Genomic DNA, 24,641 nt, shown 5'->3' with positions numbered 1-24,641 from the left:
TTAGTCACAGTCTTTTGCAAAAGTCACCTCCTTTACAACTCTCCCCAGGCCATCTGTCCACATCACTTCAGCCAAAAGGACCTGGCTATATGAGAAAGGCAAATCAGAGCTGTCCACCATGCTCGGGCCCTGGAATCTCTGCTCTGATAGGTTAGTCAAGACCACAGAGGGATGAGGGAAGGGTGTGGAGGGAAGGACTCCTGAGTGACGCTCAGGCTTCCAGACTCTCAGCAGGCTCCGGGCAGCGGTTCAGCACAGCCACGGCCCTGAGACATGGCCCAGCGACTCCAGGTCCCAGGTTCCCAAGCATGAGCTCGCCCGGGTTGATCCTCTGGAGGAAAACCCGCTCTGAATCCAGAAGCCACTGCTTCTGCTGTCCCCGCCTTCTCTGAAGGGTCCTCGCTCTCCCCGCCCCTCCCCACCCCACTGACTCCTCTGCCCCAGTCAGCAGATTCCAAGCGGACAGGAGACTCACGGTCCATGGGGATCTCGATGGCCCCGCTGAGGCTGAGCGCGCAGAGGAGGACGGCTGTGTAGGCCCAGGGCGGCGGCTGCCCGGCCATCCTGAGCACCAGGCCTTGTGCCCCGCGCCCCGGCCCGCGAGGTCTCGCTGCCTCCAGTCGTTGGAACTGAGCCTCCCGGACGGAGTTCAGCTGCGGAAAGAAATATGATGCCAAGTGAGTGTTCCCTGAACTCCTGGTCCGCTCTAGTAATCCTACAGAGCCTTGAGGATTCAGGGTCCCCTTGATTACAGACCTATAGAGCTTTTTTTAACCTTGTACTATTGACTTTTGGGACCTGACAATTCTTTGTGAGGGGACCATCTTGGGTATTGTAGGGTGCTGAGCAGCACCCCTGGTCTCTGCCCACTAGATGCCAGGATGGCCTACTCCTGCCCTCAACTGAAGACGTCTCCAGAATCTCCAACTGTCCCCTGGAGGGAGGGCAAACCACCCCCAGCTGAGAACCAGTTTTCTAGAAGGAAGGACCCCTCTACATAGAATAGTCATAAAAACAAATACTGGCTCGCAGGTCCAGCACTGGAAGGTGCCATGCACTGGTGGTCGCTCAGTCGTGTCCGACTCTTTGCGACCCCAGGGACTGTAGCCTGCCAGGCTCCTCCATCCGTGGAATTCCCCAGGCAAGAATACTGGAGTGGGTTGCCATGCCTTCCTCCAGGGGGTCTTCCCAACCCAGGACTGAACTTGGGTCTTCTGTATTACAGACAGATTCTTTACTGTTGGAGCCACCAGGGAAGCCCCATGCACTGAGCCCATAGGAAACACACCTATCTCACAGCCTTTCTGACCCACATGTGATGAGGGGGCCTGAGGCTGAGTGTGTCTGGGTTAGCGGCATAGAGACAAGATCACAACGCTGTCCTTTGACCTGGAGTCGGGGAGAGCAAAGGGGGCAGCGGTGCGGGGCGGAAGTTGGGTAAGTGGAAACTTGGTTGCCCACAAGAATTTGTGGAATGATTTCTACAGATACTTTGTGCAGCTAACTATTTGGCAGTGGTCGCTGACGCTGTCCCTTTAGGGATAATGGCAGTGTGGACATGACAGCCCAGGACACAAGGCTCCAGAGGGTTGGGAGAATAAGCAACATTCATGACAGCATGATGCTCACACCCTCAAGGACAAGACATCGTTCCAAGGCTGACAGGGGTGAGGGCTAAAAATGCCTGTCCAAGGAGCCTGGGATGGTCCTGGAGAGACAAATCTCCCCCTGGTCCTGAGAGAGAGGAGCAAGAATGGCTTACAGCCGAGACTCAGATATCAACCTTTAAACTGCCTGAGGCTCTGAAACACGGAGTCTTAAAAAGTGGTCCAGTTTGCTGCTCTGACTATCATGGGGCCAAACAAGCTACAGAGGACAGTGGGAAGCAGTTTCCCCAAGATTCCTCTGGCTTTTCTGGATGAGCAGCCACCCAGCAAATGGACACACTGCTTAAAACAATTTGGCAGCAATGTGAAGTCTTGATACCACCCGAACACTCCTGCCAGCTCCCATATATCCTGACTGAGGGTACAGGGGATCCCTTGTGCCTGAATGTGGACAAACCAACGGAAGCTGGGGCTGACACCAGCCCCTCACCTCATGTGTATTTCTGGACTCCTTTCCTTGTCTGCTGTCTCCCTTCCCACCGCTCCTTCCTTGGTGTTGCCATCACTGTTTACATCAGTTACTGCAACAGCTTCCTAAGTGGTCTCTCCCCACTTCTGCCCTTTCCCCTCTGACTTATTCTCCATCCATAACCAGAGCACTTACTCCTCAAAGCAAATCAGCTCAGATCAGTTCAGTCGCTCAGTTATGTCCGACTCTTTGCGACCCCATGGACTGCAGCATGCCAGGCTTCCCCCTCCATCACCAACTCCTGGAGCTTACTCAAACTCATGTCCATTTAGTCGGTGATGCCATCCAACCATCTCGTGCTCTGTCGTCCCCTTCTCCTCCTGCCTTCAATCTTTCCCAGCATCAGGGTCTTTTCAAATGAGTCAGTTTTTTGCATGAGGTGGCCAAAGTATTGGAGTTTCAGCTTCAGCATCAGTCCTTCCAATGAATATTCAGGACTGATTTCCTTTAGGATTGACTGGTTGGATCTCCTTGCAGTCCAAGGGACTCTCAAGAGTCTTCTTCAACACCGTAATTCAAAAGCATCAATTCTTCGGTGCTCAGCTTTCTTTACAGTCCAACTGTCATACCCATACATGACTACTGGAAAAACCATAGCCTTGACTGGATGGACCTTTGTTGACAAAGTAATGTCTCTGCTTTTAAATACGCTGTCTAAGTTTGTCGTAGCTTTTCTTCCAAGGAACAAGCCTCTTTTAATTTCATGGCTGCAGTCACCATCTGCAGTGATTTTGGAGCCCAAGAAAATAAAGTCTGACACTGTTTCCATTGTTTCCCCATCTACTTGCTATGAAGTGATGGGACTGGATGCCATGATCTTAGTGCAAATGCAAATATAGATACAGTATCCCCTAGTCAAACTCACTAACTCACTGCTGCCCCAAAACTGAAGCTGAAGTCCGTGACTTGGCTGGAAGCCCTGTGTGGTGCAGCCGAAACTGCAAGACTATTTCTTACCCTCCCCTTGAGTTCTGAATCCCAGCCAACATGGGTAGTCTACCAGGTCTCGTCGTAAATATAGCTCTACTGTGCTGACTTCTGCACAGATTAACTTCTGTCTGGAACACTTTCTGCCTCTGCCCTCTCTCATTAGGGTGTGCCAAGTATGCCTGGCGTGCCCCCCTTGTCTGTGCTCCTGAACGCCACTCCCCTATTACAGCCCTTGTCACTATGAATTCATTCCAAAAGTCACTCCTCTGTACACCCTGTAAAAAGGAAGGGACTGTAGGGAAGGTGCCTCTTCTTGTTTATTCCTAGAGTATAGCATAATGCCTAAACCATAGCAGGCGCTCCGAACCATGTGATCAGTTCAGTTCAGTCGCTCAGTCGTGTCTGACTCTTTGCGACCCCATGAATCACAGCACGCCAGGCCTCCCTGTCCATCACCAACTCCCAGAGTTCACCCAGACTCATCCATCGAGTCACTGATGCCATCCAGCCATCTCATCCTCTGTCGTCCCCTTCTCCTCCTGCCCCCAATCCCTCCCAGCATCAGAGTCTTTTCCAATGAGTCAACTCTTCACATGAGGTGGCCAAAGTACTGGAGTTTCAGCTTTAGCATCATTCCTTCCATGGATGCAAAATGAGCCTGAACAAAACAAACCACTTGGTTGACGTTTTAGACCTTGTGTTTCCCCATGAAACCACCAGGCGGCGCCGGAGAGCACAGGCTTTGGACCTGGGGACTGTGAGGGCGTTCAGGCAGTGGGGGAAAATCCCCTCCCCACACAGGCGCTGCTCTCTGGTGGGTGACCATTCAGCTGGGAGTGAGTTAAGAAAGTAGAACAGCTCCCGAGGGGAGACTGGCTGGAAGGCCTCACAGGAGGTCTCTGCTTCTTCCTCTTCTCTAAGATGACCCTTACAGTGTCTCAGAAAGAGGCTGCGATTGCCCCTCCGTGGCTCCTCACCTCCAAAGACTAGACTCAGGCTGTCCATCTGAAACCTTAGTGCTGAGGGGCCAGGCAGAGGCTCGGCACTCCTCCCAGGAGGACAGTGCGGAGGACTCCAGTTTTGGCTCTGAGACCACCAGGTTTTGTTCAGGAGCCGCCAAGCGCTAGGAAGTGATGGGAAAGAGAAGGGTATCTTTTTCTGGGAATCTTGATGGAAACAGGAAGCCAGAAGCTATTCATTAACTAGATACACATTGGCAGGAAGACAGGCCAATTATTTGCGGTGTCTTTAACCCACAATTTAAAAAACACAGTAGGAAAAGAAGAGAGAAATAATCTCATTTAGCTATTTGACAATTCTCTCTCCCTCTTCCCTTGGAATCCAACTTTTCCAATAAAGTCTTTACAGAGGAAGATAATTTAAAGATTATTTAGCTTTATGGAATCTCCTTACTTCTCAAATGAGGAAACAAGATCCTAGAAAGGGGAAGTGATATCCTCAATGTCACCTCACACATGGCTTTGTGGCAAAACTAAGAAAACAACCCAGGTCTCCTGACTGGTAGCCCAGGGTTTTTCCATCAGATTTCCCTGTCTCTCCATATATATGACAATTACTGAGCAAAGTTGCAGTTTAAAAAAGAACTGTATAGTTTGACAGTATTTCAAAAATTAAACATAAAATTACCATGTGACCCCATATTTCTGCTCTTAAGTATATGCCCTAAAGAATTAAAATCAGGGACACGAACAAGTATATGCATTCTGCATGCTAAGTTGCTTCAGTCATGTCCGACTCTTTGTGACCCCATGGACTGTGGCCCTCCAGTCTCCTCTGTCCATGGGATTCTCCAGGCAAGAATGCTGCAGTGGGATGCCATGACCTCCTCCAGGGGATCTTCCTGAGCCAGGGATCAAATACCACATCTTCTGCAGCACTTGCATTCCAGGCAGATTCTTCACCATTGAGCCACCAGGGAAGCCCCAAACAAGTCACGTACACACATGTTCACAGCAGCATCATTCACAACAGTCAAGGGGTTGAACCAGCCCAATGTCCATCAACAGATAAATGGATAAACAAACTGCTGGATATAGGTGGGAGAAGCAGAGCAGCCAGGGGCCGGGCTCGGGGGCGGAACTGACAGGGCCCTTCAAGGGGAATGCCACTAACGACGGAGCATCCCGTGCAGGAGTAAGGAAAGCCGCATATCCTTGAAAGGGCAGATGGAGGCTGCGGAAGAGGGGGTGGTGATGACTGCCTTGGAAAGTTGGAGGAGGGTGTGGAATTTTTCTGTTTAGCTTCATGGGGGCAAAAAAAGGACCAAATGAGAAGAAATTCCAGAGAGGCAGCTGCTTCTCTGAGATGCAGAGAAGAATAATCTAATAAATATAGCCATCATACAAAACCCTCCATGAAAATGAACCACCACCACACAAGCTACCACTATGAAGCATCTGAACAATCCTTTTATATTGAATTAAATAGGTAAGAGGTGAACCATAAGGATACAAAATACAGTAAAGGGAGGTCTACTGCAGGGGGAGAGAGCAAGGAAAAGAACAACAATAAAGAAAACTAAAAGAGAAATCTTGTGTGAATTGAGGTATACTGTGAACTGCTGCTGCTAAGTCGCTTCAGTCGTGTCCAACTCTGTGCGAACCCATAGACGGCAGCCCACCAGGCTCCGCCATCCCTGGGATTCTCCAGGCAAGAACACTGGAGTGGGTTGCCATTTCCTTCTCCAATGCATGAAGGTGAAAAGTGAAAGGGAAGTCGCTCAGTCGTGTCCGACTCTTCGGGACCCCATGGACTGCAGCCCACCAGGCTCCTCCGTCCATGGGATTTTCCAGGCAAGAGTGCTGGAGTGGGGTGCCATTGCCTTCTCTGATACTATGAACTAGGGACTATGATTAATTCAAGTCTTGTATATCTGCGAGCCCCACTCCTCAACCCACTGTGTGAGAAGTAAATAAAAGAGAGGAAAAAAAGAGAATAGTCACCCAAACATGACGTGTTCTGCATGTGACACCGCTTTTCATGAAGAATGCAAACGGCATTTGGTCAGGTGTGCTCCTGCCCCTGCAGGAAGGCAACTGGATGCTTCTTAGGATCACCTTGGAACTACTGTAAACGCACAAATCCCTGGACCCTCAACCTTCTAGGCAGGGACCAAATCAAGCCTGCAGATTAGAAAAGCCTTTTTCAATCTGAAGGCCTTTAGAACCAATGTCATGTTACATGAGGATGCTTCACATGCTTGGGCAACCTTCCTGAAGGCAAGGCCTTTATACTTGCAAGCCTTGTGGGAGATACGAATTCAAAATATCTTAAGCCGGGGCCTAGGGAAGTACATGTGAGTTGAGTGATGATCAGCCACTGGTGGGGACACTTGGAAACGACATCTTGGCCAAGTTCAAGAGCAGCGGCCGTGCAGAAAGACCCCCTGGGTCTGAAGCTACGCCCTGCTTACAAGGTGGAGAGTACTGAAGGTGGGGAAGTACTGAGCCTTCAGGTCTTGGCCTTTCTCATCTGAAAACTGCAGATAAGAGGAGCACCTATTCTGCAGGGCTGCAATTGGGACTTGATACCCAAATCCTGCACAAAGCACTTAAAGCTTGGGGCAAACACTCAAGAAATGTTAGCTGCTGCTACCCAGCAGGCTCTGACCTTCCTCCAGGACACTACCAGCAGCAGCCCCCAGGAGCAATACTACTTAGTCAGCAGCAGTCACTTTCTGCTTTTCTGTTTTTCCTCTTTTGTGGGTCCTGGTTTGCTTTCTCTCCCCAGACTGGGGGGCCCCCGGTGTTGATTCCTCAAGCTGTCCCCGGCAGATGGAGGAGAGGACTGCAAGCTGTTGCAGTCGGGAGCTCCCCACATTCTCACAGCCCCATTCTGAGCTGTACTGGTGGTCACAGCATATTTGAAGTGACGGGGAGAAAAGACAGGCTGCGCCGAGACACAGCCCACTGGCAGCGCCACACCCCCCGCCGCAGAGTCCGCCGTGGACTTCTGGGCAGCAGCCAGCCAGCCAGTCATTCGATCACCTACCAGACCTGGTTTCAGAGAATGAACAGGGACGAGAGATGGACACGGTGACAAGGGACAAGCTCTACTGTCACGGGGCTTACAGCGTTCCAGTGGGGAAGACAGGAAATAAACGTCAAACAGTAGTAACAACAAAGTGAGGCACCAGGAGGTGCAAAGAAGAAAACACAATCCGACCCGCGCACAATGTTTACAGCAGCCTTTTCCATGATTGCCCAAACCTGGAAGCAACCAAACTGTCTGTCAGTAGGTGAGTGGATAAGTCAATTGTGGTCCATCCAGACAAACGGAATATATTTTAGCACTAAAAAGATATGAGCTATTAAGACATGAAAAGACATGGAGCAAACAAATGCATATTAGTAAATGAAAGAAGCCAATCTGAAAAAGCTATATACTGTATGAGTGTATAGTTAACTATGGGGCATTCTGGAAAAGGCGGAACTCTGTCTCTGCCCAAGTGATGGTGGCCAACTCCCTTGCTATAGTTCACTCTGAATAAAGAGCCTCTGCTTGTGCTCACTTGGGTGGCATTTATTTTCATACCAACTTTACACAAATCACTCTCTTTTTCTAGTCTGCCTTTCCTGTTCTTTCACCCAACTTTCTGTTATCTTTCAGGTGCAGGTCAGGTGACACCACCTCCGGGAAGCCGTCCTTGGTTTCCCCGGACCACCAAGACTGGATCCGGTCCTCACCCTCCGTGCCCTCAGAGAATTCTGGGTTATACCCGCTGTAATGAGTGCTAGGTCTTGGTGTAGAATGTTGTCTCCCAACTACGCGATGAGCTCCTTGAGGATGGGGGACGGTGTCTTATCAACCCACACAATGTCAAGCACACAGAGAACCTCGTGGGCATTTACTGAATGTTCACCCAGCGCCCCTGCTCTCCTCCTCCCATCCACTGTACCTGTATTCATCAGCTAGCACTGCCACAACAAAGCACCACCACCCGGAAACTCACTGTCTCAGGGCTCTGGGAGCTGGCAGTCCAGGATCAGGGTGTCAGCAGGGCTGGTTTCTCGTGAGCTCTCTCTCCTTAGCTTGCAAATGCCTGCCTTCCTGCAGTGTGCTCACATGGCCTTTCCTCTGTGCAAACACACCCCTGGTGTTTCTTCCTCTTCTCATAAGGTCACCAGTCCTACTGGATGAGCCCACCCTATTGACATCGCTCAATGTCAATTACTTCTCTACAGATCCAGTCTCCAAATATAGTTACATGTGGGTAGACCTTCAACACATTAATTTTAAGGAGGGGCACAACTCAGTCCATAATAGTACAGACATTTTCCTTCAGCGCATTTGTCTCTAGAGTGATCCTACCCAATTCTAGGGTTGGGCTGTGATTAGTACAAAAAAATTAGCACTTTCTAACTCTCACCCCTATGGCTGGTTTAGGAATGGACACTTATCCAGCCAGAAGCACTGTGCTTCATGGAGACTTCTGCTAAAAGCTCTGAGAAAGACAAGTTTCCCCCTCTCTTGAACGAGATGCAGTGAGGGCGCCCCCGACGGGAGAGGGTGAAGCTTCAGGGATGGGCAGTGGGGGTCTTGGAGCGTACCATGGGGACACCCCAACACTCCAGAAAGCAGAGAGAAGATGCAGCGAGACCTGACCCTTCACGTCACTGTTTCCGTCACTGAGGGAACGTTTCCTGAAGAAAGCCCTACTTGGGGATTTTCAATTTTGTGTGTGTTTATATTAAAAATCCTTTTGAATTTTTAAGCCAGCTGGAGTTGTTTTCTATCACTTGCAACTGAGAGTGCTATCAGAATCAGCAAAGCCCCTAGAATATTCGTTGAACCCACAAGCTTCCCATGATCTTCACTTTCTGTATTAAAGAAGCATGTCTCCATCCGCCTGCCTGCCTCCGCCTGGACCCGGCCCCATCCCTCTGCAGGGTCTCTGACCACCAACTCTGCTCTCCTGAGGGTTTCCGAACTCTTCTTAACTGGCTCTCTGCCTCAGCAGAGAAACGCCTTCCAGTTCTCTCATAATGAAACCAAAAGATCATTCTTTATATTGCATAGCTCCCTATAGGTACCTAATTTTTTCTTTCATTTCTTCTCATGAAAGTTTTTTTTTTTTTCCCCAGTAGAGGTCAATGGCTTCTACGTTTGCTGATTTTGTTTCCATTCATTATTCCTCCAATCACACCCTGAACCTCTCCTGTCGGGACCCCACATTGGCCTCCAGATGGCCAGATTCAGGGTTTTCAGTCTTTATCTTGCCGGGCCCCTTGGGGGCATTAACAACTGTTAATCACCCAATCCGTCCTTCATCCTTCATAACATCCTTTCCTCCTTGTCAGCCTCTGAAACCCCACTCTGGGGGCTCGTTTTCTTCCCTGCCCTTCTAGTCTCCACAGCAGCACCGATCACACTGCTGGACCCTCTTCCTCTGCCTGATGTCCTCAGTGTCTTCACTGGGGCCCTGGCCTTGCATTTCTCTTCTGCATTTGCTGGTGCCTGCCTAAGTCACCGAGCAGACTCTTGGAATCACTCTTACCTCCCACTTCTCACACCTCACATCCAGGCACCAAGGCCCTGGACTGGCTCCCTCTGGATGTCTCTCATTCTCCCCCTTCTGCACATTCTCAGTTGCTTACCTCTGATAAACATCATGTCTCACTGCAATAGCCTCTCGCCTGGTCTCCTTCCAATCCATTCTCCGTGTTGCTATTACAGTGATCTTTCTAAATCCCCACCTGATCATGTCACTGCTCTGCTGAAAACCTTCCCATTTCTCCCCATCGCTCTACGTAAGATCAAATCCAAACTGCTGAACGTAGCACATAAGGCTCTTTTAGATCAGGTTTCTGGAGTGCCCTCCAAGCCCACCCAAACCCTAAATGCTTCCTTATGTGTTAGTAGCTCAGTTGTGTCTGACTCTTTTGCAGCCCCATGGACTGTAGCCCACCAGGCTCCTCTATCCATGGAATTCTCCAGGCAAGAATACTGGAGTGGGTAGCCATTCCCTTCTCCAGGGGATCTTCCCGACCCAGAGATCAAGCAGGTCACACTGTATTCAACCTCTGTAATTTATCCATGCCAGCCCCTGTGCCTGTAAAGGCCTTCCCTCCTTGTCATGTGATTAATTCCCACTCAGTCTTCAAGACTTCACTGCTCAGACATCTTCTGCATGGTGAAGAATGCCTTGTGCCCCTCCACGCCCCCGACCCCCAGCAGAGCTGGGAGTCCCTCTCATCTCCACTATAGCTTAAACCGCCTCTCTGGGCACTTAGCACATGGGCAAAACTGTGTGATTAAACTAAGGGTTGGAGGCCTTTTCTGTAGAAGTCTAGATAGTAAGTATTTTAGGCTTTGTAAGACAGTTTCTGTCCCAAGTGCTGAACTTACCATTACAGAGTGAGGACCGGCATAGACAGGAAGTGAGTGGATGGGTGTGGCTATCTACTAACAAAACTTTATTTCCAAAACAGGCAGTGGATTGGGACTGGCCCGGGGGCTGAAGGTTGCTCACCACTGGCTTAAGCTTTCTCTCATCTTTGCGGAATTCTTGAGGCTCAGACCACGCCCTGCTCATTTTTGTGTCCCCAGAGCCTGGCAGGGTCCCTGGCGGGAAGTATTAGGGAAAGCAAGATCCAAGTAAAGGTCTCAGCCCTGCCACTTATCTTCTGTAAACTACTTGTTTTCCAAACCTTTTTTAAAATCTCATAAATGGAAATAAATATTCCTGCTTTGTCTGCTGCAGATGGTGGCTGTGAGAATCACATAAATAATGCATAGGAACACGAAGCACAGTACCAGTGGAAGCTGTTTCACTGTTCACGTGACTCCACTACACAGACCTTTATCATGTGAGTCTGAACCCGGGAGAGGGCCTATGATCTAACTGCCCGTTGCTCCGCCCTGATGGGTGGCGTGGGGCTTAGCCACAGCCCACTCTCTGCCCTACTGCATCCTCTTGCCCTGGGGACGACACCCAGGGGTGAGGCTTCTCAACCATTCTCCTCTCCCCATCGCTCCACTCCCATTGTCCTAGCTTCCAGACTCCACAGTTGCCCCCAGGCAGGTGTGAAACAGACTGTGTTTGTGACAGATGAATGGCCTGATGGCCTCTGAGGCCTCCCAGAGACGAGAGCATGTTCTCTGGGTTAGAATCAACAGGGGGAGAAGCTGATGGCAGACTGGTGGTGGACGGTGAGAAGGAGGATGGCATCGAGGTTTCCAGGCTGGGAGACTGGATGGGATGACACTCATAACTGGCATCAAGAATTAAGAAAGGGGAAAAGTCTGGAAGTGACTGGGGCTAGGGAGATCATGAGCTTGGAACCAAATATGTCCGGTTCGAAATGCCCAGGTCTGTGAACAAAACTCCTCTGCAGGTAGTCTGGGGCTGTTTCTGAATGACTGCCTGCAGATACGCGCAGCGACAGATTAGTGCTACAGGACCACGTGCCAGCAGCTAGCTCTTAGAACAGACTAATGGAATGACTGGAATAGCACTACAGGAACCAACGAAGCAGTACACTCACTCATCACTGCCACAGGATACTGTTGGGGGAACAGAGAGATAATGAAAGCCCAACCGAGCCGACGCAAAACCCAGCCATCCTGCATCAGATTACAAAAACAAACACGCAGCAGGGTTTATCACTGCGGCTGCCTGGAAGCAACCTGTTCAGAAATCAGAGAGAGGAGCTGAAACAAAAGAGCAAAGAGAAGCCCATCAAAACAGGGAGTGGGGAACGACCGCGTGCGTGGGGTCTAAAAAGCACTCAGGAGTATCCCAGGCCAGGCCACGGGCTCCCTGCAGACAGGCAGGCAGGCTGTCTTAGGGGAACTCAGGACTAGGACATAAGGAATTTCTCATCATTTGTTCCCAGTACCAACCAGGAACAGTTGCAAATGATGTATACATAAATATAAATCCAAGTGGCTCAGCTTATATAAATATATAATATATATAATTTGTAATAATCACATTTTCACTCACTTTTCATTTTCTTTCTTCAAGAACAGAGAAAGAGCTGGTATGTGTTCTCTATTATGTTTTGGCAGAAAAAATAGCCGAGGAGCTGACTTAAGAGACAAAACCTATACTCTCTGTGCTCCGCTCAAGCCCTGTGACCTGGCTCCCACCCCATGTGGCCTCTTCTCCTGCAGGGCCAGCCTGAGCCTTGCACCCCCCACCCCCCAGACCAGCCAGGTAGTTGCTGGACCTTCGGCCACCTCCGTGAAGGCTGGAAGCGCTACCCCCTTACCTCTCTACAGTGCAAACGCCCCTCCTCACCGAGGCCCTCAGTGGCAACCCCTCTGCAGCGCAGACCCTACTTTCCCACTGAAAGTGGGCTGCGATTTCCCCTGTACCCAGCGTGCTCTGTTCCAGGGGTCATACATATCCTCCTGCAGGTGAGACTAGTTGTTCCCCATCCATCTCCTGTATCAGACTCTGAACTTCCTGAGTCTATGCTTTGTCTCCCTCAGTAGCAATCCAGTACAATAAATATTCATGGAGTGAGTGAATAGCCATCTTATCAGATATTTCCTCTTAATTGAGAGATATGCATCCATCAAGAATTAGTGTATTAGAAAGTCTTGATTAAATCATATATAATAAAACTGTTGTTACAGCATACACTTGAGTAATAAAAATAACAGCAATAACCTAATAACATCTATTAAGCATGCCATGAAGTAGACAGACCTTGTCCCTGCTCAGCAGACACACTCATCCCCCTTTTCCCTGAAATCCACCCCTACTCCCTCTCAGGGCATCTTTCTGATCTCAGTCAGGGCCTCCCTGTTTCCTCCATCCTGCAGACAGATTCTCAGAACTAGGGATTCGGGGCTCCAGGCATTAACCCCTGAATGGCCGTCTCTTCTGTTCCCAGCCTCCCTGCACCCTCATCCAGAGGGTTTCAGCTCAGTTGCCCTGATTCTGAGGTCACCTTCTGCAGAGGGGTGCCCAGGGCGCCAGGGAGGACCCTCCTCCCTGCTCCCCTCCTTCCGCGGGTCCACAGCTCCCTTCCATCTCTTATGCCAAGGGAGGAACCAGGCAACAGATGGTGACCCCAGCCCGCGTGCTCCCTCCACTCACAGGCATCTGAAGGCCGGATGGGTTTCCTAGGAAACTCAAGTGCCCCATACTGGTGATCCCCAGCCTCGCCCAACGAGAGCACCAAGCAGGAAGGAGGAAGACAGAGGGGAAGACGAGACCGATGGGAAGCCGCAGGAGGAGCTCCATGCCTTCCTTCCAAGTATCCCCAGTGAAGCCAGACGCCTCACATCTCCCCTTCAGCCCCCCAAGATGGCCACAGTCTCAGCATCTTCACAAAGTTTCGCTGCCCGTGGCAATCCTCCCCCTCTCCCTTTTGGGGCTGTAACTACACGAACCCTCCTGGGGCCCCAGGACTTGACAGCCTAAGAAAGCACTCACCAGCCTGCTTCTTCATCTGCCTCTCCCCTGCCCAGGAGAGAAGACCCGCTTCCTCCCTGCGTGGGGTCCAACCAGTTGTCTTCTAGGATTTTCCAACAACTAAGGACACCTTGTATGTGGATTCAAGCCCCCTTCCCCCTCCTCCCTTCTCAGGGTTGGAGGAGGGTGGTCTCCATCTGCTCAGTGGCTGTGTTGCATGCTTGGCTCCCTGGCATTGTCAGAGGGAGCGATCTGGGAGGAGAGAGGGGCTGTATTTAACCATTGAGAGAGCTCCCCTGGTGGCAGGGGCACCGGCAGGTCTGGCCCCTCCTCGCCCTGCCTGAGGTCACGGGGTCTCAGCAGGAGTGGGGGATGGGGAACAACAATATCAGGTGGCCCCGATTCCCACCAGGGGAGGGGGCGGAGGGGGACACCTGGGTTTAGGATTAAGGATTTGGCTGAAAACAACTGTTTCCTGCCCAACACCCAGAACTAATCTATTGGTTGAAACCTGAACCACTTGGCTATGTATTAAGTTGGGAACAAGGGAAGGAGGGGGCAGGAGAGGAGAAAGAGGGAAGAGGCCTTTCCCTTGAGGTGACCACCGTGAGTGTCCGGTGAACTTCTCATGCTCCCTCCAGGCTGCCAGGGGCCCAGAGCGCGGGCAGGCGCCTTGCTGCTCACAAGCCACCAGGCCGCTCGTGAAGGCTGCGCCCACCCGGAACGTGTCCCCCTTCTGGGCAGGAGGTGCAGGCCCCTCATTGCGGGGGCAGAGCTGGTTGGGACACTAAGTCCACAGAGCTTGGACAGGGAGACCTGCTGCATGATTTCGCGCAGCTGATTTGCGTGGGTCTACCAAAAATCTTTTAACCTTCCGCTTATAATGGATCTCAGGTTATTTTTATTTATTTTTTCCCCATCACCACAATGCTTCAATGAACATCCCTGTACATATAATATAGAGGAAGTGGGGTGGCTGCCTTATCCTGTCTCTTTAACCCCACGCCAACTGGAACCTGAAATATATCTTAGCCTGGTATAGCGAGGCAGCCCGAAGTGTAAGTGGCCAGGTCCACGGTCCAACCCTGGACATCCCACCGCACAAGCCAGTGGCTGCTGGACACGCTGGGAGGGGCTGCACCGGTGCTGCAATCCAACCGAGCCAGCTTTCTGACGTTCTCTGGGGCTGTGCATTTTCTCCACATTATCATCATTGCTTCCTCGCTCATCCTCCAAGAGGCAGCAGTAGGAAACACACATGGAATGGAAAAGACTCAGATGTAGCCAATGCCGCTGCCTGTTAGCTGGTCAGACGCTGCATAGGGGCTGCCTTCGATACGGTGTGTGGATATCTGTGAATTTCCATTATTCTGGCTCCACTCACTGCCACTGCTCACTGTTAACTGAGCTCTGACCAGGCTGCTTACAAAGACTAACAGGTAAAACAGACTGTAAAGGAAACAGAAGTTAACAAGTAGGGTATGCAGACAGCCTCCAGCTTGGAGACACCAGCTAAAGAGACACAGGAAACAGCCTTCCCTCAGTGGGGGGAGAAATTCTGCCACCTCCAGGAAGAAGAAGAGCCCCACCTCCCCATACCTCAAGAGCCAGCTCCTCATTCATGTCCCTGTTTTCTACCCTCAGGGAGAGAGTTTCACAGCAATTAGACACACATCTTTTTCACAGCTGGAGGGAGAGGAGAGAGGGCTTGTGAAGCTCCCACCCGCTCCACGTGGGGGAGAAGACAGCAGGATGGCAGACCTGGCCCCCCTGCTGGCTGACGGCCTGTCAGCAAAGGCTAGAGAGGAAAGTGATCATAACCTATGGACACGATCCTGTGTGTGCAAGGGTGGAGCCCAAGGCCTGGGGAGGGCAGGGAGGGACCTGGGTTCGAAGGAAAGATAAGAGACTGGAGATAGACGACCTGAAAGGGGGCTTGGATTTAGTATGAAAAGACCTGCTGCTGCTGCTGCTGCTAAGTTGCTTCAGTCGTGTCCGACTCTGTGCAACCCCATAGACGGCAGCCCACCAGGCTCCGCCGTCCCTGGGATTCTCCAGGCAAGAACACTGGAGTGGGTTGCCATTTCCTTCTCCAATGGAGGAAAGTGAAAAGTGAAAGTGAAGTCGCTCAGTCGTGTCCGACTCTTAGCGACCCCATGGACTGCAGCCCACCAGGCTCCTGTGTCCATGGGATTTTCCAGGCAAGAGTACTGGAGTGGGTTGCCATTGCCTTCTCCGATGAGAAGACCTAGGGCTCCTCAAAACATGAAACACAGAATTACTATATGCCCCAGCAAACCACTCCTGGGAATACACCAAAGAACTAAAGATATATGTCCACATGAGAACTTGTACATAAATGTGCACAGCAGCATAGCTGATCACAGACAAAAAGTGGAAACAACCTGAACATCTATCAACTGAGGATGGATAAATAAAATCTATATATACAATGGAATATTATTTAACCACCAAAAAGGAATGATACAGAGAGACATGCTACAATGCGGATGAACCTTGAGAACATCACGCTAAGTAAAAGAAGCCAGATACAAACGACCATGTATTGTACCATTCCATTAATATGAAATGTCTGAAATACGCAAATCTATAGAAGTAGGAAATAGACTGATGATTGTCTAGGGCCAGAGGAAGACCAAGCTTCCCTGGTGGCTCAGATAGTAAAAAATCTGCCTGCAATGCAGGAGACCCGGGCTCGACCCCTGGGTCAGGAAGATGCCCTGGAGAAGAGAATGGCTACCAAACCAGTATTCTTGTCTGGAGAACTCCATGGACAGAGGACCTAGTGGGCTATAGTCCATGGGATCGCAAAGAGTTGGACACAACTGAGTGACTAACCCTCACTCCCTGAGAGAAAGACCACGGTCAGGGGGAAGAGGAGGGGCTGCTAATGGGTACGGGGATTATTTGGTGAACGGAGAAGGTAATGAAAATGTTCTACAATTAACTGTGGTGATTAGTGCCAACTCTGTGAATATATTAAAAATCAGTGCATAATATTTTTTAAACTTATTTTTTATTGAAGTATAGTTGATATGCAAGTTGTATATTTTATAATGGTAAATCGTATGGTATGTGAATTCTATCTCAATGAAACTATTGTTTAAAACATCAACGAGAAAAAAGGATTAACTATGTAAGAACTTGGAAGACTTTGTTAGAAAACTGTGATCCTTCAATAAGGAAAATAAATGATTAAATTTATAAACGTAGCTTCAAATGTTCAAAGGAACTCAAGTTTATTAATGGACTCAAACAGATGATTAAAATTTATGAGATTTATAAAAAGAATTGTAAAATTTATCAGTTGAAAGGTTTAAGAAAAAACTAGGTTTGGGGATCAATATATTGAATATTGATTTTTTAAAAAAGACTTTGGGCTAACTCCTTGGAGGCCACCCAGAACAAGTCGCAGTCTGCGTGCTCCCTGCCTCCGCAGTAAGCTACAAAATGCTGTGCAGACACAGTGCTGCAGAAAGCACAACCTGAGACCTCAGTCTGTGTCTCGGCAGCTCCCCTGAAGGGTGAGGGCTGTGCCCTAGCCAGCTTCCGTCCAGACCCCCGCTTCCGCACTCCAGTCACCGACCACTGCATTCCCAGGCTCCCTGAACAGGCTGTCTGTTTGGAGTCAGGCCCCTGTCCATCTGAGGAGCTACCATCTGGATCCATCTGCTCACAATGTCACTCATGTTAAGCTGCTTACTCCACCCTCTCTTTGTGGGATTCCAGGCCCAGTTTCAACAGACCAGGGTTCTAAAGCCATTTGAAAACCACAGGATGAACTCAAGCAGGAAAGAAAAGGGTGGGGGGCCGGGGAGAAGGCAGGGGAGAAGCTTGGGGTGGGGAAAGAGGAAGGGCCTCCAGCCCCTTCACTGACTGTGAGCTTCTTGGGACCAAGGGTGGCATCCTCTTCATAGAAATGAGTGCTCTTCATGGAAATGAGCACCAGATGAAGGCAGAACAGGATCAACTAGGAACGTGCAGCCCGGGGGAAACACGCTGGACAGCGATTCCGAGCTGCAGCCTCAAGAGGAAGGGGTATACTGTGACCCGTCTGGCTCAGGAAGGGGGCGCAGGCTCGGGAGCCACATACCCGAGGTTCTCTCTAACCTCACGGTTCAGCAATTCGTTTACCCTCTCTCTCAGTCAGAGCCTTAGTTTGCTTGTCTTTGAATGGGATAATACACATTTATTACAATATTATTGTGACTACTAATTAAATGAGTTGATTTAATTCATTTTAAGTGAATTAATGGGCTAATGCATTTGTATAGCATCTAACGGGCTTCCCCTGTAGCTCAGTTGGTAAAGAACTGGCCTGCAATGCAGGAGACCCACGTTCAACCCCTGGGTTGGGAAGATCCCCTGGAGAAGGAAATGGCAACCCACTCCAGTATTCTTGCCTGGGAAATCCCATGGACAGAGGAGCATGGACAGTCCATGGGGTGGCGAGAGTCAGACACGACTTAGCAACTAAACCACCTCCATGACAGCATCTAACGCAAGGCCTGGCCCAAACTTGACTTTCAAAAGCTATTGGTTATTTCTTCTTCCCCACAAGTGACAGATGGTGCAATGCTTTGCTACATGGCTTTGGACAAGCTGGACTTTCAACCCTAGATGTGTCTTATAGATCTACAAAACACATGATGCCTGTGCTAATAACCATACCCTAGCTCTGGGGCCAAGGAGTCATTACTCTCTCATTGTACGGTCATCTGCACAAGTGCAGTCTACTGTGGACCAGACAGAAGGGCAGCCCCTGTGAGATTCCAGAGCAGCCAAAGCAGCCTTCGCTTCCCTCTCTCCTGCCTCAACCCTGCGTCCTGACCCAAAGCGCTAGGAACTCCTGGAGACCACTGCCCCACCCCCATTCCGCCCCTGCTCACCCAGCCTCTTCTACCAGTGGCCCCATGACCCATGACATCAACCACGCCAAGTGGGAGTCGACCTCAAAGGAGCCAGGTCCGTTCTTCTGAGGCTTCCATCCCACTGTCAGTATTGGCCTAGCTGCTGATATTCCAAGGCAATGCACCCCACTCCAGTACTCTTGCCTGGAAAATCCCATGGATGGAGGAGCCTGGTAGGCTGCAGTCCATGGGGTCCCTAAGAGTCGGACACAACTGAACGACTTCACTTTCACTTTCACTTTGATATTCCAAGGATAGCACATTCCTGGCTGCATTTTTAAGGTTCCTATCTGACATGACAGGGAGACGCAGGGAGGAAAGGACCAAGACAGCAGGAGCGAGTGGCATCTGTTCCCTCCCCTCCCTCCAGCCCTCTGCATTTACATCCAACTCAGACACTGGTCTGGGTCCAACTGCCGTCCTGGCAGGCTTCTGCAGGCTGGAGATGTGAAAATACAGGAGCGTGGAGGAGGGGGTGTGGGACAGGCAGGGGACGGCGGTTCCCTGCGTTATGAGATGCGCTGTTTGTCTAGGGGTCTGCGGCTGAGTGCTGGCTATGATGCTTACGCCAAAGACACCGCGGGCTCCAGCGGTGGAGGGGAAAGCCGCGTTAACGCCCCCAATGAGTGCAAACACGTGTGTGTGGCAGGGCCTCTCTTTGCTGTAGTCTCTAGTCCTCCCGTTAGAATCAGAAATCACGGGGTGACACGCTGTCTCAAACCCAGCAGCCCCACCTCCGGTATACAGGTGGGTTCAGCAGGGCGGCAGAAAGGCTCCGGAGGCAGGGGACGGGATGTGGAAGTGAGTGCATCGCCTCCACAGAGATGAGGCAGACGGCACATGTCACTGAGGGGACCAGCTCTCCCTGCAGTCACCGGTGGCTCCACACCCAGCCCTGCACACCTCAGCACCCAGGACAGGGTGGTAAGCATGGGTGCTGTCTCAGGGGCCCGGAGTTGGCGAGTTCCCAGTGAAGCCCCACGGCCCGCCCCCGATCATCTCCCAGCTGTGGTCCTGCTCCCCCCATGGCCAGGGAGGCCCGCTGCAGTGTTTCTGGAGGGAGAAGGCCCAGCACCTGGCAGGGAGGCTGAGGGGTGTGAATGCAATTAACCAAATGACGCCATCTGAGACACGGAAGGCCTGGGGAGGATGGTGGTTCCTCTGCCTGCGTCAGAGGGCAGGTGTCCGCTCCGAGCGCCTGGCAGGCCCAGGAGCTGAGGCACTGAGGGAGGGAGAGGTTAGTCTGAGCGGGGCAGGTGCTCACACTGACTGAGGGGGAGGGCGGGGCGGGAGGGCGGAGGGGGCATGTACGGGACCAGATGCCGGGGCGGGCCCCAGATGGCTATGGCCCGGAACAAGAGGACAGCCAGAGAGGAGGAGGGCAGACAGACAGACAGACGACTTACTCATCTGAGGCCTCCCAAGCGGAGACACAAAATCAGATTTCTACCTAGAACCTGGCTGGAGTCCTGCTCAGAATCATCTGTGCAGCCCAGCCCACCCTGAGAACGCTCCGCAGCCCCGAAGTCAAACGGCCAGCTGCGTGGTCCCAGCGCTGCAGGACGGCCGGGGTTCCATCCCGGCGCGGGCACTTTCTCAGCCCTGAGGGCTGAGCACGCTCCTTCAGTTGTCGTGACACCAGTAAAACGTGGTAACAATGTGCCCCCTTTCACAGAGTTGTCGTGCGGAGGATTACAAGGAACACGCGGAGCGCAGGCTTACAGGGAACACGCCAAGCGCGGGCAGCCGGGGAGCCCTCCAGGGCTGATTCAGGCAAGGCCGACTGTTACCATCCTCTAAAGAGCCTGCTCAGTCCTCCTCTCAGAACTTCCTGGGCCCTCAGTAGCCGTATGTGTGTACTCTTGTTTTCTTCTTTTTTTAAGTTTCCCAGTCAATCTGAAAGTCCTCTGATCCTTTGACCCTTCATGATGCCTCAGACTGGAGGAGGCGGTGTGGCGTCCCAGCAAGAAAAATGGTTCTCAATTCAGGACATCTGAGTCCTAATATGAGCTCTGTTGGGAATTCACTTTGCGGATGTTAGATAAATAACTTCTTGAGCCTCAGTTCGTCCATCATTCAAATGGGAATGCTGTCAGCTGCTGCTGCTGCTGCTAAGTCTCCTCAGTTGAGTCCGACTCTGTGCGACCCCATAGACGGCAGCCCACCAGGCTCCGCCGTCCCTGGGATTCTCCAGGCAAGAACACTGGAGTGGGTTGCCATTTCCTTCTCCAATGCATGAAAGGGAAAAGTGAAAGTGAAGTCGCCCAGTCATGTCCGACTCTAGCGACCCCATGGACTGCAGCCCACCAGGCTCCTCCATGCATGGGATTCTCCAGGCGAAAGTACTGGAGTGGGCTGCCATTGCCTTCTCTGACTGACACCAGCCTTGAATTTTCATGAAAGTCAAATGACACAACTAATCTAAACAAATGCAGTATAAAAATAAAAGCTCTGAACTAATATGGGCTTGCAGATGAGACTGGAAGTGTCCAGAGGTATGAACTAGAACAGGTTTGCCTGCATCAGGCAGGCTGTGGCAGGGTAGGACTCCAGCTGCCAGTCAGATGGACCGCTGGACAGGGACACTGCCGTCAGCAGAGAAGCAGGTTCCTCAGGGAGGGATCTGGTTGGGCAACCCTGAGTGTGTGTGCCCAGCAAGGAGGGCGGAGGGGCCTTTGGAGGGAGCACAGAGATACAAAGTAGGGAGGGTGCAAGTGCCAAGAGAGGGGGCACAGCGACTCAGAGCTGGACCAGCCCCTGATTCTGCACACACCTGGGGTCTGTTCCTATGCTGTGCCACAGATACTTACATGCCCGTTATGATAACCTATGCATTATTTTTGCAACCAGAGTCCTCCAAATACAAAGCAAAAAAACCCTGGTGTCCCCCTGCTACTGCCAGTATGTTTAAGTTCAGTCTTTAGTAACAACGATCAGGTGAAAAAGTCCTGTGGTCAGATGGATTTCCCAGGTGGTCCCTGAAACCTGACACTGTTCTAGGGCAAGCTGCAGATCTAGAAGAACCCCCACAGAAACCACCTTCATAAAACAGGTATATCCAAGCCACTGTTGCTATGACAAATGATACCTTTCATATACTGAATACCTACTCTAAGCCTACTATATGCCAGGCACAGTGTAGGGCTCCTTTACGTTTCATCTTGACCACAAGATATACCTTATTACCCCCATGTAGACAGCTAGAGTGGCTTGAAACTTTCCTACAGTCACAAAGCAAGGAGAGCTGGATTTTGTCCAGAGCCCAAATCCATGTTATCAGCATATCCCGTTCCTAACTTCCAGCTCCCTCCCTGCCTGCATCCTCCCAGCCCAAATCCCCAACTCTTTCTGGGAGGAAAGAAGATGTCTGAAAAGAGAACTGGAGCAATGAGGCAGAGATACCCACACTCAAGAATGGGGAAACGCTTCTCTGTTCAGGCTTTCAGGACAGACTCCCTCAGCCCAGAAGCCTCCAGGCTGCTCATTTGCGGTTCAGTGCCAATTACCCCTTGGTTAAAACTGTAGCCCTTAATTCTTGCATGTCCTCCTCTGACATTCCTGCTGGAGACTGAAACAGGAACTGCCGGGAGCAGCAGCAAATTTTATCCCAGAATGGAACAATGCAGACCCTGGACACAGGGTATGGCTTCAGTGACGTCAGCTTCAGCCATGAACCATGCCCTGGACAGCTGTCCATCCACCAGGGCCCCCTGCCCGCCCAGAGAAGGGGTTCTCACAAGGCCCCGCATATGCCGGTGCTGTCATTCAGGAGGCTCCCGGGTTGCAGAGGCCAGGCTAAGGGGGGTGCAGGTCACAAACACAGCTGTTCCCCAGTTTTCAAACGAGGTGAACAGTCGGGACAATATGCAGGGCTAATGCCGGCTCACCACGTCTGCTGGAGAAAAAGGAACAGTGCTTCCCCAAAGTCAACCTCCGGCCAAGGACAGCCTTGCAGCCTGGCTCTGTGGCCCACTCTGGGGAGGAAGATGGAGCTGTCCCTCAGAGCCAGAAACTTCTCTAATCAAAGAGAAGGGGCAGGAGGCAAGAATTGCCCCCACCCCGCCCCGGAGCCAGGGAGCCAGGCACTCACCGTCTCTGACTCATTCAGCCTCCTTCCTGTAACGCCAGAGGGGGCTCCCTTCCCGGCTGCAGAGACAAGGAGAACTCCAGCGTCCCAAACTGCACAGAAGTCAGTCAACCTGTCACAAAGCAAACACAAAGGAGAACCCGGGTCACTCGAGGAAAGAAAAAGAAAAGGCTTTGTGCTCTGTGGCTTGTTCATTCTCTGGGAAATTACATCTTTGTCTACACCCGTTTGCACAGTTTCACACAGCATGAGAGCCTTATTGTTCACAGAAATTCAAAGCACTCTGTAAGAAATGGGAGAGATTCTGCAAGGTGCTGGACTCTGGACTCTGGGGAAGGAAGGTCGCCTCTCTCTCTCTCCGTAAGGTCATTATTGTGACCTGACACCATAATCAAATTGCAGAATCCTTAGTCACCTAAAGGAGGGGAGCCGTATCTCAAAGAATTTCTCCTACAACCAAGGAAGAATTTACCCAATAATTATTTCATTACTTTTCTTACCTAAGTATTATGTTTTTCTTCCCCATCTACAGATAATCAAACCGAGTTCATCATAAATAAACTGCACATTAAAAGGAGACCTAATTTTGGTGTTAGGAGACATGGGTTTTAGGTCCTAGCTTTTTTTATTATTTAGGGTGGAGTCACAGAGTGTAGGACACAACTGAGTGACTGGACAGCAACACTTCCCTATGTGTAACACATTTTCCTCATCTGTAAAATGGGGAGAACGTACGGGACAGTGCATCAGATCACCAGACCATTAGTTGGCATTTCAAATGTTCAGGTCCCAGGTCTGATCCTTTGGGGCAATCATTTAGCCTTTCTCAGTACAGATAACATACCTCAATCATTTGCTTTAACATTAAAATGTGTCTGTAGAAAATGGTAACATCCACCTGTGTGGAGGGGAATGTGGCAATATCTATCAAAATAAGTGTGTGTTTACTTTTTGGCCCAGCAGTCTCAGTTCTAGGAATCTTTTCGAAATACATCCTGCATGATACCCATGTTGTGACCTTGAGGGTTACTGTTAAGTGAAAAACACCATGATAGGAAAAAGTGTGTTTAATATTCTATCATTTAAGAAAGGGAGAACAAATGCAAATATATATATATATATATATATTCTGAAAAGACAAGAAAAGGATAAAGCATAAAGTAAAACTTAAAGGACCTATAGGTAAAGGGAAGAATAATGTGGAGGGAACAGGGACACTGAATACATCTTGTTTTGTGGATTTGCTTTGAAACATGTCAGTATTTGACATAATAATAAGGCACAATATTTCTTAAAGAAATTCCTAAAATGAAAGTGTAGCAAATGAGTCTGTGTGTCCAGTTGGTTGGTATAGCTACACATAGAGAAACTCAAACATGGCAATTTGGCTGTATATCATTAGAGGGATACACCTTAATAAAAAAGAACTGCCCCATCCCTCATCCCCCCACCCAATACCCTAAATTGTTTTCCGTAATCATATTATTGATGAAGATATGGTGTTTTAATTGTTGTCATTCTGAGACTTTTGTATGTATATTGTGGGATAAACCAAATGAGTGATAATATTTATATTACTGAAAAATAAGAGTTTCTTGTTGAAAGAAGAAATAAATGTAAGCTTGATGAGATCAAGTTAAAATTTTGTAGTCCTGAGTGTGAACTGAGAGTATCAGGATGAACTCCATGTTTTACCTACATCCATACACACACACACACACACACACACACACACACTTCTTGCTGCTACTGCTAAGTCACTCTGTGCGACCCCATAGACGGAAGCCCACCAGGCTCCCCCATCCCTGGGATTCTCCAGGCAAGAACACTGGAGTAGGATGCCATTTCCTTCTCCAATGCATGAAAGTGGAAAGTGAAAGTGAAGTCACTCAGTCGTGTCGGACTCATAGCGACCCCATGGACTGCAGCCCACCAGGCTCCTCCATCAATGGGATTTTCCAGACAAGAGTACTGGAGTGGGGTGCCATTGCCTTCTCCCCACACACTTCCTAGCCAGGCCTAGAAACAAGGATCGTCCTAGAAGGAATGAGTATGCCCAGAATCAGATTATGAACTCTATGTACCATCGCCTAAAGGAATCAGGCTTTCTTGGGGGAAGGTCTGATACAGCAAATGTGTAAGTTGAGTCCAGAACATATTGTCACAT

General features: G+C 50.3%; 1 protein-coding gene across 1 annotated transcript in view; it reads right to left on the bottom strand.

Annotated features, from left to right (window-relative positions):
* Positions 1 to 24,641, bottom strand: part of NFASC (neurofascin) — a 196,098-nt gene that overhangs the window by 71,188 nt on the left and 100,269 nt on the right. The window contains exons 2-3 of the mRNA XM_055581727.1: positions 22,478 to 22,586; positions 476 to 653 (exon numbers count right to left, since the gene is read on the bottom strand). Of these exons, the coding sequence (XP_055437702.1) occupies positions 476 to 653; positions 22,478 to 22,586 (287 nt within the window). The remainder of the gene's footprint in view (positions 1 to 475; positions 654 to 22,477; positions 22,587 to 24,641) is intronic.

The sequence above is a fragment of the Bubalus kerabau genome, chromosome 5, assembly GCF_029407905.1.
Source record: "Bubalus kerabau isolate K-KA32 ecotype Philippines breed swamp buffalo chromosome 5, PCC_UOA_SB_1v2, whole genome shotgun sequence".
Lineage (NCBI taxonomy): Eukaryota > Metazoa > Chordata > Mammalia > Artiodactyla > Bovidae > Bubalus > Bubalus kerabau.
This window is presented reverse-complemented; position numbering and strand designations above follow the sequence as displayed.